Here is an 18514-nt window from a genome sequence, read left to right as displayed (position 1 = left end):
ATGATAAAAATTAGAAAATTTACTAGTATTGGATATCTTAATAACACAATTAAATGTTGCTTATATAAAAATAGACCAAATGCCTTTAAACAACCACTTTTTGACTGTAAATACTATTAAACACTTTTGGCTCTACGACTGCTAACAGAATATTTAGTACAGGGAACTTAAAGAGTACAGAAGAAAGTTGAATGTGACCTACCTCGAATTATTACAGTTAGATAGTATGCCCTCACAACTGTGGGCAATTACCTTATGACTAATTAATTCATACCTGTTTTGTTCAATCAAAAATTTTAAAGTTCTTGGGTTTGTCAAAACAACATCTGCATCCACACTAAAGTAGTAATCACACTTTTCATCCTGACGGCAGAAATCCCTGATGTTGAGAAGGAAAATAAAATAAGCATTCGATAAAAATTCTTGTTTGGAAATATTAGCAAAAAGCAAACATTAAGTAGAGATGCTCTGACGTTATTTTCTAAACAACACTGCTTGATACTGAAAGTCCCTAATTCGTCAATGCGTGAGTATATATCACCACCGTCTTAGACCAAGGGAGAAATGAATTTTAAGTCACTGTGTATTTTAAGGCATAAAAACATATAGGAGCCACAGGGATGGCTCAGTGGATCATAGTTCTTGCTGTGCAAGCATAAGAACTTATGCCCCAAATCCATGTAAAACACTGAGCATGATCCAACACGCAGGCCTGCAGCCCACGACTACAGGGACATAGACAGGAGGGGTGTGTGCACCTATCATGTGCAGAAGCCAGAGCAGGACAACAGATAATCCTTATTTATCCTTATTCCCTTAAGACAATGTCTCTCACTTTCCTAGAGGCAGACTTGAAGCCAGCCAGTCCCAGCCACCCCTCACTTCTCTATGAGCTGAGTTTTACATGGATTCTATTAGAAATATTAAAAGACTTCAAATGCTTTTCTGAGTATACAATATTAGCCTTGTCAAGTAGAAGCACCTGTATTCCCCACAGGAGCTTCACTACATACAAGGCCTTCTAATGGTGAGTTTAAAAGTAAGTCATTCACTACTGAAGCCATAAGATTCCTTTATCTGTTGTTTTGTTTCAATCTTTATCTAAAGTTCAATTCATAAACTGGTTAAATGTTTTACTCGGCTTAAAGAAAAATACAAGAAATTTCTACAGCTGTCCTGTGTAACCACACACATGCAGAACTGACTCCTACAGCCGGATCTGTGACACACAGCAAACAGCTGCCCTGTACGTTTAATAGAATGATTTTGAGAATTTTTTTCATAAAGTCCATCTATTAGAATACTATTCAGCATACATCGTTCAGACATACATGCCCATGTTCCTGGCTTCTGCTTGACTTAGGTTCTCCTCTGGTCCTACTATTTTTATAGAGCTGATGTCATGCTTAGCTTTATCAACAAACACTTTGATGTCCTTTTCATGATAAACTTCCTGTAACAGATTTTAAATAGAAAACAATCATGTTTTATACATAAAGACAATGTGTCACATTGAAAGCGTGAATTATTTGCTTCACAGTTGTTCAATTACAGAAAATGCACTTAACTGTCACTTAAACACACACACACACACATAACTACAACAACAACAACCATAAAATCAGTTTGCATCAATATCCAAAAAGAGAAGTGGCTTCAAAAATATTTCAGCATCTGCTCTTTGGTTAGGTCCTACAATACTACTCGAATTCCGATCATTCAAGAGAATTTGAACAAAAGGGAGAAAAACAAAATCTTGTTGCCTAAGATTCTTATACATTTGCCATAAAAATCTAGAAAAGAAGGTCTATTAAATATAATGGATATTAATATCCATTGTGCAAAATAAAATTTAACAATAATCTCTGAAGCCAAAGACAGCAATTAATAATGATACACAAGATTGTCTTTAGTGAAACGGAGCCTGTTCAACATATTCATATTGACAGCCGTTCTGTGGTGGAAACCATCAGTTTAGCATGGTTCAGCCGTACTGAAGTCCAGGTGGATTCACTCGCTAGCACCAGACCGTGAGGAGCTATTTATGTAGCACATCCTACCCTGCCTTCTCAAAAGCGCCCTCACAGCACAGAAAGGTCACTTGTCACCTGAGGCTGCATGACACAACCTTAAACAGAATGACAAACAGAAACCAATAAGGACTTTAAGGCCATCTGAAAGCAGGTAAAATGTAAACAAAAAGTATAGTACCTTTAAGATAAAAAGGGTTTGTTTTAAGTGTCTCTACTATGATTAATTTGATTAATTTGATAGCAAATTCCTGATATTTACTCTTTGAAATTACTAAAGATCTTCTGAAAATTTAAAATAGTTCCAAAAAAAAGATTCTGAGACATTCAAAAGACAATAGTTAAAAACAAACAAACAAACAAACAAAAAACCCCACTATTACTACAAAAGTATAACATAGCATGCTTCATGTCTTGCAAGAAATAAAAATATCAAATTCCTCTGGTGAAGCACATGCCACTTTGAGATGGCTGGAAGTAGTGCTCTCTCTAGTTTTAGTTGTGATGTTATGGTTTTATTCCTAGAAAATCAGCAATGGTCAGAAACCCACTGAAAAGAAAGCCCCAAACCCTGTCCAATGGAAAGGAACACAGCTCTTCCACACACCCTTCACAGACATGCTGTATGAAAAGGACTAATACTCAGGCATTTTGGTCTACAGAAAGTGTCAATTTCACACTGCTCAGCCTAATATTAGATTTAATTTTCAATTCTTAAGGTAGAATGCAAGTAAAACCTTCCACTTGGTTTTAGATGCCAGGGAAGTCACTTCAAAAGAATTCTCACCCACAACCCTCAGAGGGAAATACTTACTTTATTATGAATAAAGAGTTGAAGGGCTTCTTTGGGATAATCCAGTGTTAACAGTAAGTTCAGGAATCGAGGTAGAAAGGGGGTTGGTTGTTCAATAAAAACACCCAGTGTAACCTTGGGAGGGACCTACATGTTCCAGCAAATACAAAAGCAAATTACTATCAGCACGACTAAATTCTACTCAAATCTTAAGCAGCACCACAGTGGGGGTCAACCACAAACAAACGACAACTACAACAACAGCACACTAGACTTTCATGTCAGTCAGCATAATCACTAAGCTTGCATCAATCGCCGGTGTCCTCTCACACTGCAAGTTCATTTCCATGAAGCCAAAGTGATTTGATCAAGTCATATCATGTTCCTGAAAGGTTTTATCCTACTCATCGCATGAATGTGGGATACAGCCTACTCTTCCGTGATCCACTTCCTTCATGACTGTTCTCAGAAAAATATCTTCAGAGCTGAACTGTTTTGAAAAATTCGGTAAGTTCCAGGCCAGGGGTATTGCTTACTGGTAGATGGTCTGACTATCCCTAGGCAGGGAGATAGGAGAGATGAGAAGAAAGGAAAAAGGAGAAGGAGGAGGATGGAGATGAATAATCTCACCTTATAAATAGGCTCATTTGTTTTTACTCTTTTCTTCACATTATTTTATATACACTACTTTCACTAATATTTTATCTTAATGAAAATATTTTGTGCATTTTCTTAAATCTACCTTAAGCATACTCAGGTGTAGTTTCCTTCTTTAACTCTCTATATGCAACTGCCTGGATACACGTTGACTATGGCAGTCTTTGTGATGCTTTTACCAAAGGGAATGGAAGCTCCTGGTTTTAAAAGGTTACAATTAAGGAGGAAAAATATAGACACAAGCCAACTACTATGCAGCCGTGCTAAGCAAGAGATACGAGACACCTTCTTGGAGCCGAAACATGCTGAGCAAGCTCAATACCCCTGAGCCAGACCTTCAGTCCCACACATGGGAAGTGCTGACTTGGCTCTCCTCATCTCTTCACGCACATCCCTCCGTTACCTGAATACGTGAACATGTTTGCAGGAATGTGAGCCTGAGCTTTGCTCGTCACTTCAGACACTGCCTGCTAGACTGTAAGTAAGGGGAAAACCCTGGAGGCAGCACACCCAGCCTCTAGGAGCTTCCAGTTCAGTGGAGGAAGTGACTCGAGAGTCGCTCCCAGTCTTGTACGGGTTTCACTCAATGTCCTAATGGTTATTAACCATCCCACCTTATACAAGAGCAAGATGGAATCAGGAGTAACTCTGCGCCATTATATGTGCTTATTTTAATTCTTTAAAACAGTAGCAACAATAGTTAGACATCTATGAAACACTAAAAGTATCTAAAATAGGCACATGTAGTGCCACTAGGACTCCAGCAGTAAAGGTAGTAAATGTGTTTATGCCCCATAGGACTCATAATAAAGGGCGAGAACAAATTCTTGCAAGCTGTCCTCTGACGGCTTAATAGCACATAATAGCATGCACACAAACACATGCCCGAACAAAGCATGAATGAATTAGAATACAACAGAAACTTTTACCCAATAAATATGTGCTATGACCCACATCTAAACCCATGCTGAATCTGGAACCTTAACTCCTACAAATATTTAATTTCTATGTCCCTATTAAATGATGACTACATTTTGAGACTACAGATTTTATTATATTTAGGAATGAGTTGTTTTCCTTTTCTAGCACATTTCATAAAGTTGTAAGTCAAGCACACTTAACGAAATTATTTATATACGAAAAAACATTATTTATATGTTGAATTAAAAAAAAAACTCAACATGAGCATTTTATCCTTCAACCAGAAATTTTATATTAGAAAGGAAAATCCAAACAGAAGGAACTGATTCTCCTTCCAGAGGACACCACCATTTTCTGCAAAAAACATCAAGACAAACGTTTAAACATCTCTGTGGTGCGGATTCATTCAGAAGTGTTCTGGCTTGCTTTCCAGATAGGAAACATTTAGTTTGTTGCTTGAAAGTCTGGCCAGAAAAATCCTTACTTTCAAGTGACACAGAGCTCTATTCAGAAGTTACTAAATGCGGACAATGTACTTTTTCTCCTCCCTTCAGGCAGCAATGAGAAATGAAGCATTCATCCTGGGAGTTCCAGTGTGCTGCGTGGGGGACCTTACTGCTCCCCAGGGACTGCCGCCACACAAGTCCCCAGGGACTTTATTTTCACCCTGTGCTGCTTTATCTCCCAGGCATGCTGTCAATGCTCAATTCCCCCAACTTTTGGCTGTTAGTGGTTTCAAAACAATTCAAAAAGACAAACTAATAGACTTTCTCAGTCACCGTCCTTTTACAGTGTAAGTCCACTAGTAATCGCCAAGGGACAGTACATAACAATTTGCCTTTTTCCTGAGCCGCTGCATTTTATGACAATGTAGATTTTTAATGTAAGTTCATACAAATAAATCCCACTTACATCTACTGTAGACAAGTCAATTGTGTCAACATCACAAAGCGCACAGCCATTTTCCTGTGTCCATGAGTTTGGAACATAGTTTCCAAAGTAATTCAGGAGAATCTAGTAAGTGCAAGAAAAACAGGTAAGTGGAAGTCCTTACCCACAACCATGTCCTCAACCGATACCCATAGCTCCACAGCATTCTGTCTGTACCTGGAATTCTGTCTGTACCTAGTATATCCCCAGAATCACACTAACATTTATCAACAATACATACACATTAACAAAAGTTTTCTTCAGACAGCGAATCACTACCTGCTGCAAACCGTGTCTAGAAATGTCTGTATTGTCATAAAACATGGGAGTTGTACTAATTGATATAACTTGATGGAAGGAATAGTAATCAAAATGACTATTGCAAAAATATGCCGCACAGAAAAGTGTTAAAGGAGCAAATAAGACATTTGAGACGAACCGCCATAAACCATGTGTTAGTAATTTAGTAATGAGATAAATGTATTTAAATGTACAGCTCAACACCTGCAGAAAATGGGGCAGGAGTAATACGATCTCTCCCTAACACATCACACAAAACAAATACTGAGGTTACCGCCCCCCACAAGGAAACTTCATCACCAAAGAACATTAAGCAATTTCTGGATACATATCTGTCAGCCAGGCTTTGGGGTGCTGCTCAGAGCACAGATGCAGCAGGGGACTAAACTGTCCAATCCGCAAACCAAGGATGTGCTAAAATACAGGCTGTATACCTATCTGACAAGGTGCCTCCTCCTCCCTGATTTAGGCACCTCCCTTCTAAGTATCGACTGAGATTAACTGGAAGATGGCACAAGAAGCAAGCAGAGTACAATTACCTTTGAGCCCTAAACATATCTAGAAACTCTCTGAAATTGGGACATTGAAGAAGATATTCTCTAGATGTACAAGTAACAAAGTCACTACATATTTTGCAGTCTTGATACCACACAGGATCTGTTGTAACCTAACATTATCACTGTGAGAACACTCCTCAAATCCCCACTATTCTTATCTAACCATTTTTTAAAATCATGGCATAAGTAAGATCATCAAAAGAATGTCACCTGTATTAAAGATAGAAGTAAAAAGACATAAGGAAGTGCCCAGGAGAATTGTTTTCCAGCTTCTCCTGGCTCTAAACTGCAGTGCAGAAGGAGTTGACTTAGCCACTTGACCAGAGCCCTTCCACAGCTCTGTCCACATATTTCCACTGCACTGAAAATTTCAATAACAGGCTGCTGAAACCAGTAAGCTCTGCATTAGGACAGGGAAGCCTTTGTGCCGCTAAGATGCTATAGATGCAGCTACACTGAACCTCTGGAAACCTAAGACAATGCACAAGCACCACAGGGGCGTTTACTTTGGATGATATGGTATGTCAGAAGTCAGGAGCCATATGGCCATGGCAGTCATTTTGATGTTTCAAGGGTCAGTGTGGCTGAGCATGTGGGTGCACACCTTTAATCCCAGCACTCCAGAGGCAGAAGCAGATGGATCTCTTTGAGTTCAAAGCTAACTTGGTCTATGAGGCAGGTTTCAGGCTAGCCAGGAGTGTACAATGACACCACTGAAAAGGGGTAGGAGGCAATGGCAACATTTTAAATGCATAACAGAAGCCGACATAGAAAGTACTTCTGATTGTCAAATAATAAAAGTGACTATTAAAATAATACATGCTTATATAAAAATGGACACCTTAATACAGGTCACTTTTAAAAGACATGAAAACTGCAAAGTTGGAAATATAAAATTGGACACATTAAAAAATCCTCACAACATATGACTGACAATTTAGAAATAACATAAAAATTTAATATCTATGCCATGAATTCATCTACTAGATTCCCTGTATGAATGAGAAGTGGTTACTAGTTCCAAGGGGTAAAGCACAAAGGGACATTTTTGCTTGCTGTTTTCGGAATTAAAATTTATCTTGTAACTTTCCACCTTCTGCCCTTTGTTCCCTGAGTGATTAAGATATTGAGAAACAGTCCTTCTGATGGGAAATGTCCCCGTGTTTGTCATCCCATGGCAAACTCTCCACCTCCTACCAATTCCCACACACCAGGGCATCTGTTTTCCTCATAACTGGACACATTTCTGTTGGCTGCCATGGAAGGTGTGGAAAGTCGCTTACAGGGCGAGGCCGCCCTGGACTCCTGGGCACTGGGTCTAGCACTTTCCTGACTCCTCTTCAAAGCACTTCCAAGGATGATGTCATGTGCACTTGCCAAGGACATATCCTGAACCATATCTAGCTATTCTTGAAGGTCACAGTGGCTACGCATTATGATTTGGATACATGAATTAAGGTCATTTTATAATAAATCAAGAGAATTGAAGAAATTACTTCTTTTCCTGTGCAAAACAGGTGATTATCCTAAGGTCTCTGAAAAATTTGGGGAATATGGTTTGCTCTCCTGTCTTCTGGCCTTGACTCTTCCTAAAAAAATAAAAATGAACACTAAAGTGAAGTGTCTACCTATAGAATACAAGGTCATAATCTTGCTAAGGGAAAATGCTGTTTATTGTAAACCAGATGCTATATTGCATAAAGACAATGTAAATAAATTATTCACACTAAAGTTTCTCACATAAATTTTAACACATGATGACCCTCGTGTATTTCTCCACAGCCCAACACTGAGAAACAGACAGTGAACTGAGGGCCCAGGTACTCACCTTGGTGGGCCCATTTCCATTAATTGCCACTGGCAGTGTTTCATAAAATGTATTCTTCACTCTGCTTTTACCATTTTCAAACTTTAAAACAACTTCATCTGGGTTAAAAAGAGAAAAGTCTTTGTCAACTTCAAACATATGTAGGTCTATGGGTTTCTATCCCATTTTTTAATGCATAGAAACTATCTTCTCCAAGTCCATAGTTAGCAAACCAAAGCTGGCTCCCAACCAAATGCCTTGTCACTAAGCTGGGTGCTGAAGTGGTAGAAGGGTGATACACTGGTCCCTGACCTGGTTCCTAGCAGTGTGATGCCAGCACACTGTCACAAGTTATTCTCCTGTAGTGGACCCAGACTGGCCTTGAAGGGCTGTTCTAGAAACAGCAAGAAATGTGTGTGTGTGTGTGTGTGTGTGTGTGTGTGGTAAGCATGCGATCCCAGATATAAGCAAGACTCCACAGCTGACTGGGTACCTGATAAGGTGGACAATTCTCAGTTGACCTTCTATGACGGTCCCAAAAGACATAAGGGACGTGAGAGGCATTGCATTTGCATTTTAGGCTTCTCTCCTCACAGTTCTAAACACTACACACTTTCTATCCCAAGAACCTAGGCACTGTATCGACAGCACTGTAAACTATGTTGAACTCTAGCACATTCTTAATTTTTAAAGTAATAATGCATTCATAGATAAAATCTTTTGACTTTCAATTCACAAATTAATGCACTGACATGTCCTACTGGGGTGTATGTATCACTAGAAAAATAATACAATCAAGGATGTTCACAAGTATGTACATGTGCACAGATGTATTCAAAAATGCAGGCATGCTCACATTCTGTGTGTGTACTCACAGGCATGCAAGTGTGTGCTCAAGTACTGTTTGAGTAGCCACAAGTATACAGTTGTGTGCACACACACAAATGTGCAGATATATCTGCATGTTGTATGAGCAAGTACTGACAAATGCACAGGTGTACACAGATGTATATATACATGTGCAGCTGTGTGCATTTGCTCTGTGCATATGCGGTGTGCATATGCTCTGTATGGCTCGCCACGAGTGTGCACAAGCACGCTGTACATGCACTCTCAAGTAAGTACGCAAACATGTATGCTCATATGCTCTGTGAAAGTGTATTCATATACGTACTAGTGTACACACATGCTTTCTGTGAGTATACACACATGTGATACACCTTGTGCATATAGTCGTAAGGGTGCAGGTGTTAAGTGTGTACACTGAGAGGGTATTCACATATGTATAGGTGTGTACGTGTATGCACTCTTACATATGTTGGTGCATGCATACACACTGTGGGAGTGTACTCACATAAGTGCTGTGAGCACAGGTGCTCTGTGGAGTGTGCTCCTAAATGTGTAGGCATGCACACACTCTGTGCATATGCACCAGTGTACAGGTGTTCAGATCTCCTCTCACTCTTCCGCAATCCATTCATAGATTTTACCAATTGACTTTCAATTTACTAGAGGACCATTAACCCTTCCACAAGACTCAGCACCCAAAAAGCTTGAACCAAACAGTGTGTTGTAGGGATGTAATAAACTCAAAGCTGCCCAGCCAATGTAAGTGATGCAAGGCCAGCACTTAACTTTTTTACTCAGGGGAGAATTGTTCTGCACTATATGGAAACACATCGGGTTGAATTCAGTCCCCGATGTTTTGAACATTTTAAGCATGGCCACATTGACTATAGCACCGAATGGTCTAATGCAGGAGAGAATGCTGAAAACGGGCATTCACGTGTACGAGAAGGTAGCACGGGCGTCTGTACCTGTAGCTCCATTCAAGGCCTGGAAAATTTTGCATTTGTGATCCAGTGTGATGTTAAAAGCTTCCTAAAAAAACAGGAAAACAGGAAAACACTGAAAATTACAACAGAAATAGCCAACAGTGCAGTCATATTGCTATAAGTATCTTTGCAGGGATTTGCACTTTAAAATACTTGTTCAATGCATTTGAAAATATTCAAATGTCTGAGACAGACGCCACTGCACACCTGACATTTGCACCCACATGAATCTTGTGTCCCTGGTGACAGTGTGCAGGACTCCCAATTCAAGGAAAATTACAATTATATTTACAGTGCACAGAAAATCCACAAAACGTTATCTCATACTATTTAAATATGTATATATTTTCAAATTACATTTGCTTTTACTCTGAATTAAAGCTTAAATAAATTTTACGAATGTTTTCTATAAAGCATGAGGCAAACTGAGTTGTAACAGTACCCAGGATTTTTAATATGGCCTATGTATTTGAGAAGCACAAAATTTTATTCATGTGTAACGTGCAGTCACATGATATGTTGTCAAAGAAATGCAAATGCACTTGCCAACCCTTCCAGAAAGGCTCACTAAGGACAGCCCATGAATTCCAATGGCATTCTTTGTAAACTCTCCTGAATTTTATCTGCCTAGAGCATGCCTATAAAGACTGGGATTCACCAGTCATCTAGGCTATAGAGGACACATGGATAATACACACTCCAGGCTAGGAATGGAGCAGTGACAAGCAGAAAGCAGAATACCAGTGTTACAGCCCATGATCTCCCCCCAACCCTTAGTGTTCTAGAAGGAAAACATAAATACACAAACAAAACACCTATGCCATTAGGCCCACTACTACTTCTAATTATTCTGTTTGTGACAATTATAGTATTTTAATTAAGAAATAAGACGCTGTCTCTGTCTCTCTAGAATCTCAGGCCTTATCTCTGGAATTTCATGATTAATTCATTCCACAATCTACATACATCCCAAAGCACTCTTTTTCTCACACATGTATGTAGAAGCCAGAGGTCTACACTGACTATCTTTCTCTACTGCTCTCGACCGTCTATGGCGGCAGGTAGGGCTTCTCACTTGAATGTGGAGCTCACCAACTGAGCTTATTTGGCTAGCCCGCTAGCTCGATTGCCCCAGTGACAGCCAGCCTGCTTCTCCGCACTGGGATTACAGGTGAGTCTGCTTAGCATTTATGTGGTATTTAGGATCCCAACTTGGTCTTCAGGCTGTCACAGCCAGTGTTTTACCCACTGAGACATCTGTTTAGCCCCTTTGCCAACATTCTTAGCCTTCCTGCTGGCTATAAAACCTACTGAAATTTATCTTCATAGGACCCTGTCCATCACACTGTATCTACAACACCAGCTACTGGACAATGGTGAAACTCCCTCATACTTGAAGGGACAAGTCTCACAGAGATGAGAAGAGGTATGTCATTTTTCAAGTAAAAAAACTGTCTCTGAAGTGAACTTATCCATATGCCATTTCAAAGTCATCAAAGTATTGCCAGTCACAGCTGTATATAATTATAAATTACAGCACGCCAGAGACAGAAACAGGATAAGGAGTTCAAGGAAAGCCTGGGCTTCACGGGACCTTACAGGAAAATAGACAGACAGACAGACAGACAGAAAGACAGTACTCAAACACAGATAGATAGATAGATAGATAGATAGATAGATAGATAGATAGATAGATAGATAGATAGATAGATAGACAGACAGACAGACAGAAGGATGGATAGATAGACAGATTCCTTTGTTATTGCTAAAACCACTGTCTTAATAATAGTCATGTGCTCCAAATTTGGTATGATCGTTTGGCATTGTCTTTGGTCTCCAGTCTCAGAAACGTTACTGCCTTAACCTCATTGTGATATTTGAAGGCCGGGTAATGAGGCTACAGTGGGTGGCAAACACAATGGTAGATGTCAGCCCTGAATTTTCTAGTTGTTCCATTGTGTTCTTCCACAAAATACAGCAAATAACAGGGTCTTACACCTATTATTTTCCTCGCTGATGAACCCCGGTTGGACAAGGCTTCTGACTCGACCACTGAGAGATAGAGACAGAGAGTTCTCATACCCAAGGCAGGGCAGGAGAGTGAGCAAGGGCACCACTCCATGCTGGTTACACTTTCTTGTGCATTTCTAACTGTGATGGGACCCACATAATTTGCAATTCAGCTTCCAAAATCCGTTGTTTCTCTGACCACTTGGTTGAGGACTATATATATATCAAAGCAGCCAAAACAGCAAATGAGAAATTGCAAGCTACTGCTCACCCTCTTCAGTGGGTCGATGTAAACTTTCGTGTAAAAGAGCTGATCATCATCATTATCCTGCAGATTCCACTGCTGGACCAGACGGCTGATGTACGGGGCATAGCCAATAAAGCCTGCAATGCACAAAAACACAGCAGAGAGCTCGGGATTCTAGGATCTAAATGCACATCCACATGTCAATGTTAGCGCCGTTGGGCAGCTGACAATGCTGGGAAGTCATGAGGTCTAACGTATCAGTAGGTATGCTTTAACGGAGAGATGATACCAACTATCATACAATGCAAGATAACCAAAGATGCTTTGAATGCACTTCATTCCTGAAGTTAAGTGGCACATAGGAACTAACCTTCAAAGGTTACTAAGGAAGGAGCGGGGTAAGATGTCACTCCCCAGGACCTTGGGAATAGCTCTGCCTGCACCCACTGAAAAGAAAAGGAGCCACTGCTTCTGAATGAAGGGAACGTCTCCTGCTGTGCCAGGATTCCAGTGTAGGCAAAGAATGTAGGCTGTCACTAACTACAACATCATGAGGAAATTTTCTATCTAGGGAATGCGGGGAATTTTTTCCATTACTTGAACCAGTCTTACTGTGTCTGCTAGATTGCTTTTCTGGCTAGCTTTTATATGTCATTGTCTGGAGAAGGGAATTCTAAAATTGGAGTGTTCCCCTTGGCCTTCGAGCCTATGCACGGAATCTGCCAATGGCATGTATCATAAAGACCAGAGACAACAAGATCCTTTTCTAAGTCTTCCTTTGAGGTTCAGACATGCAGTTGGCTGCTCTGCTGCACTGACAGGCAAGAATCACCACACAGAGACAACAGTTTATAAAAGACTTATTTTATGTTTGCTCCTCTGCCTGTTTGTATGTGTGCAGTGTGTGCAGTGTGTGCAGGTGCTCACACTGGCCAGAAGACGGTGTCAGATCCCCCTGAACTGGAGTTACGGATGTGTGAGCTAGCTGATCTGATGTTGGTGCTCTGAGCTGGGGAAACAGTGAGACCGTTCACACAGAGAACGTCTCCAGCCTAACAATGTATGTTTAATTACTATGAGTCATGTTCTAAAATTAAAAATTAGTAACATAAGATTTTTAGCAACTTATAATATTGTCTTATAAAAAATTATTTTCTTATCCTTCTTCTAAGGTCAACTATCCTTAAATAAGTGAAATAGAATTACATTCATATACATGCTTGATATATTTTTTTCTACTGGCGTGTTTTAAAGCTAAATGATCCACTCTCACTAGGTCATAACTCATGTCCTTTGAATACCTCTCACAGACTGTTTCTGAAAGCACACATTGACTGCACACTCTCATGGTCCCCGCCTTCTCGCTAACAATTCTGGCTGCAGGTAGACGCTTCCTCCCCTATCTTCGAGGGCTTCCCTGTATTAGATCACTGCCACCAGCATTGATATGCTAATATCTGTCATCTCCACAGCACCTTGAGGTCCTCTAACATTTCCATCAGTGGCTTTTTTGCTGTCTAGATGAATGTGTACCACAGGATACATGCCATTTTCAGGAAAAAATAATTGAATACAAAATACAACCTAATCCAAAGCTCTCACAGAATGCAGGTCCTCCATCTAGGAGGTCATGCCTTCTGTCTGTGTGTTTCCATTAATCTCAGCTCAAGGGGAACATAGTCTATAATGTCTCCAAGGTCAATTTTTCTCAGCAGATGCTGGCGAGGATGTGGAGAAAGGGGAACACTCCTCCATTGTTGGTGGGATTGCAAGCTTGTACAACCACTCTGGAAATCAGTCTGGCGGTTCCTCAGAAAATTGGACATAGTACTACCGGAGGATCCCGCAATACCTCTCCTGGGCATATATCCAGAAGATGTCCCAACCGGTAAGAAGAACACATGCTCCACTATGTTCATAGCAGCCTTATTTATAATAGCCAGAAGCTGGAAAGAACCCAGATGCCCCTCAACAGAGGAATGGATACAGAAAATGTGGTACATTTACACAATGGAATACTACTCAGCTATTAAAAAAAATGAATTTATGAAATTCCTAGGCAAATGGATGGACCTGGAGGGTATCATCCTGAGTGAAGTAACCCAATCACAAAGGAACTCGCACAATATGTACTCACTGATAAGTGGATATTAGCCCAGAAACTTAGGATACCCAAGATATAAGATACAACTTGCCAAACGCATGAAATTCAAGAAGAACGAAGACCAAAGTGTGGACACTCTACCCTTTCTTAGAAATGGGAACAAAACACCCATAGAAGGAGTTACAGAGACAAAATTTGGAGCGGTGACGAAAGGATGGACCATCTAGTGACTGCCATATGCAGGGATCCATCCCATAATCAGCTTCCAAATGCTGACACCATTGCATACACTAGCAAGATTTTGCTGAAAGGACCAAGATATAACTCTCTCTTGTGAGACTATGCCGGGGCCTAGCAAACACAGAAGTGGATGATCACAGTCAGCTATTGGATGGGTCACACGGCCCCTTATGGAGGAGCTAGAGAAATTACCCAAGGAGCTAAAGGGAACTGCAACCCTATAGGTGGAACAACAATATGAACTAACCAGTATCCCGGAGCTCTTGTCTTTAGCTGCATATGTATCAAAAGATGGCCTAGTCGGTCATCACTGCAAAGAGAGGCCCATTGGACTTGCAAACTTTATATGCCCCAGTACAGGGGAACACCAGGGCCAAAAAGGGGCAGTGGGTGGGTAGGGGATTGGGGGGGTGGGTATGGGGGACCTTTGGGATAGCATTGAAAATGTAAACGAGGAAAATACCTAATAAAAAAAATACAAAAAAAAAGTGTATGTGATCACTTTTAATCTGTGGTGGTTCATGTGGGGAATACAACACTTCTGTACACTCAGACACTATTTAACGTTTTGACTAAAAATAGTCACAGTAAGTAATTAAGCACAATATATTTAAAAACAGACCAGATTAACAAGTGACTATTTTTAATAACACAATTACAGATTAAACATGAAACTTTTTCAAAGTAAACTTATTAAAACTTAATATCCTATGCCAAAAACACCTCAATGAACTGTAATGAGAAGACTTAATTCTCACTTATAATGTGGTAAGTTGAATATCCACACTGCCTAGATACACAGGTAGTCCAAGGGAAATGGTTTTCAAGCGCTAACCTGTGAGTGAGCTTTCAGAATATTTCCTAGCAAGATCATGCTTATGGGGTTGAGACTTCCGTCTATAGCAGCACTGTTCATACCTCCAGAATTCAGGTAGCGTTTCCCAATGTGCACAACAGGGTACTTGTCTGCCAGCCGCTTATCTGGCCACAGCAGCCCGTCCGCTGCAAAGACGATTTTATGATTTGTCTTTTGGAACTTTTTAAGAACTTCTTCAGGCCCACCAGCAAATACAACATCAAAACTGTTTTTAGAAGAAACAAACAAGTCTCAAAATGCATGTTTCAGAATTTAAGCACAATTTGAGTAAGAAAAAAATCTCTAAAAAAAAAAAAGAATCCATACAGGATTAAAACAGGTTTAGAGAACACAGCAGGCAACCTCTTCCCAACTCACATCACAGGAACTACATTTGACAAACGAAATAAAAATATGAGATATTTTTCATGATAATATATAGTAACTTATCTCCAAATAAAAATTATAAGCCAATGGGCAAATGTTACAGTTAATTTAAATGAATGACACCAGCATAAATACTTGATAAGGCTTCTCTCTTGACAGTCAAATATTTTAGTGACATTCATAGACAGGAAGTTTCAGTGACCAATTCATTATTATCCCTGATAAACTGGTTTTGACTAACATATCTCACGCTGCTATCAGTATACACTTAATAGTTGATATACTCTATAATATGGAATCTTAATTACATTCTTATTCTTAGTCAGATCCATAAATTCAAAACAAGGTGAAATTAACCATATAATTTAAGTCTCAGTTTTCCTGATCCCACCATCCTTCCCGGACTTTATTTTTCAGAACTAACTCATAGGATCATAACTTAACAGAAAATGAATTGTAATAACCTCTGTTAGAAATGTAACATCTCTGCAGAAAGTTCTAGCTTATTACAACTTTAAATCTAGCAGTACTTGTTTTTACATCAGTGCAGCTGAAAGACAATGTCTGTCCGGCTCTAAGCTAATGCTTATGGTAGGCGGCAAATACGAAGGACAAGCTCTTGAGTTCTGCAAAGGGTTTCCTAATGGCTAACATGCAGGCTGACTGTGAGTCACATGGCCCAGCACAGGGCTGCTCCATCGGTGTTCTTTAGCTGTATCTATGAGGGACTGGATATGCACATGTAAGAGTTAGTAATGTATACTTTACTGAGTTAAAGAACTTAGCAAAAATACCATAAGTGTATGTTTTCCATTATGCTCTTGGCAAAGATAATACCTGCCCCTCTTCTACATGCGAATCCTATAATGGTGGCCTCACTCGTGTGTAAGTGGAGCACAGGCCATCCTTCTTAGAAAGTACTAGGAAAGGAAGTAAGATATGTCATGTGAGTAACTCTGTCCAGCACAGTATGAAGAAGCAGGACACATTAACCGCCACACCTCATCCTTTAAAAATGAAGCTGCCCGCATTGTCTCTCTGCTCCTTCCTTTGCATAGGGAACAAGTGCTTACATCTTTAGAAAATGGAATACGTGGCTAAAAACTGAATGAAGAATTATATAACTAAATTCTGTAACTCGGCTAAACAAATTTGGTATTTCCTAATTTATTCTGAGATAAGATTCTCACTACATAGCCCAGACTGCCATTACACTTGAAATTCTCCTAGCTCAACCTATGGGCGCTGGAATTACTCATACAATCCACCACTCAACACACCATCCCCCAGGTTTTTTGAAGTAATATCTAAAGCTACTGTTTAAATAAGTTAATTTCTTTTCACTTGATGCTGTTCTAGAAAAATTAATCAGTGATTTATATTTCTATTATGAAATATTGCACTTCAAAATTAAATTTCTGTTTATGAATATCCAGATAGGGAGACTGTCAGAGAAAGATTGCAGATAGATAGGTACATATTATAATATGTGATTTTTCTTTCTGGAATCAATAAGGAAAATGCTCTTGGCACTACTAACAGTATAATCACAGTCTATCACAGTGTGTAGTGTACCAGCTACAGTCTGACTCCAGCTTTGCTGCCGGCTATCAGTTATTAACAAGTTATTTAACCTAGCTTACTTTCTCATTTATAAAACAGAGGGAAAGTGACAGTAAATAGCAATTGTTGGTTAACAGTTGCTAACACACTGTAAGTGTGTTACTACATACATTAGCAAGCACGGTGGCTGCTGGTTATTAACTGGAGGAGGGGCTGCTTACAAAGCAGGACACGGGAAAAGGCATGCACATATACATGTTATGTGTATGGGTTTTAAATAAACTTTAAAGATATATGTCTATTTTAAAGCAAGTTTTATATCTCAGTAAACGTACTCTGAAATCTCAAAAGTAACTTTTTTGATGTGTTTTTAAAATTAAATAAGCAAGCTAATCTGACTTATAAAACTTTTCTGTATAACTGACCTTGTCAATCCTATTTTTACCATAGTTGCTTTACTCCAAAATACTAGTTGTTAATTTTGTTTGTATGTGCCCACAATGCAAGTGCTTTTGCGTGCATGTGTATGTGTGTGTGTGTGTGTGTGTGTGTGTGTGTGTGTGTGTGTGAGAGAGAGAGAGAGAGAGAGAGAGAGAGAGAGAGAGGGAGGGAAGGAGAAAGAGAGAGAGAGAGAGAGAGGATAAGACTAAAGATGAGAGCAGAAGCTCAAACTCTGTGAAGTCAGGAGGAGAGAGAGCCTCAAAAGGCCAAGACAGTTTCTGAAAATAGTTAAAAATGCTCCTTGGTGGATGAAAGAGCCATGATTTATAATCACTGGGTGGATGGACGGATGAATGGATGGATAGATGGATAGATGGACAGACGGATGGATGAAAAGGCAGGCAAGCAGGCAGGCAGACAGACAGATATAGTTTATAGAAAATATTTAAGTAGCACCACATACTCAAATGTTACAAAGGAGGGCAGGAGCTGGGTGGTGGGTGTGAAACTCCACGTACAGCCTTGTCCTCAGGTGAAGGAAACCTGGATTTAATCCCCAGATTGGCCAAAAAAGTTGTAGATGCCATATGGAAAGTGAATGTTTTCCTCTTTGGAACTCTAGTGAAGGACAAAGATAAAACTGTATTTTAGGTTATTAATAAAGTCAATAGCTTATAAAAGAAGAAGATAATGATGTTTAATTTGCTAATTTAGCATTTCATGCACATTATTTTTAAAATGCAATTCTCTTAAGGTAGATGAGAAGGAAATTATTTTCACATAATTCAAGTAAGAATATTATTTTGACTAAAAAATGTAAAATATTTCCTCTTCTG

At 39.6% G+C, this 18514-nt stretch overlaps 1 protein-coding gene across 3 annotated transcripts in view; it reads right to left on the bottom strand.

Annotated features, from left to right (window-relative positions):
* Plod2 (procollagen lysine, 2-oxoglutarate 5-dioxygenase 2) overlaps positions 1-18514 on the bottom strand; it is a 68793-nt gene that overhangs the window by 11714 nt on the left and 38565 nt on the right. For 2 of the 3 annotated variants that reach the window (NM_001142916.1, NM_011961.3), the window contains exons 4-11: positions 15350-15513; positions 12112-12224; positions 9813-9876; positions 8017-8114; positions 5314-5415; positions 2845-2970; positions 1332-1453; positions 275-379 (exon numbers count right to left, since the gene is read on the bottom strand). In NM_001142916.1, the coding sequence (NP_001136388.1) occupies positions 275-379; positions 1332-1453; positions 2845-2970; positions 5314-5415; positions 8017-8114; positions 9813-9876; positions 12112-12224; positions 15350-15513 (894 nt within the window). Of the gene's footprint in view, positions 1-274; positions 380-1331; positions 1454-2844; positions 3381-5313; positions 5416-8016; positions 8115-9812; positions 9877-12111; positions 12225-15349; positions 15514-18514 lie in introns of all 3 variants that reach the window. The other variant, XM_030244393.1, reaches the window with a different exon arrangement.

The sequence above is a fragment of the Mus musculus genome, chromosome 9 (genome assembly GCF_000001635.26).
Source record: "Mus musculus strain C57BL/6J chromosome 9, GRCm38.p6 C57BL/6J".
NCBI classification, from domain to species: Eukaryota; Metazoa; Chordata; class Mammalia; order Rodentia; family Muridae; genus Mus; species Mus musculus.
This window is presented reverse-complemented; position numbering and strand designations above follow the sequence as displayed.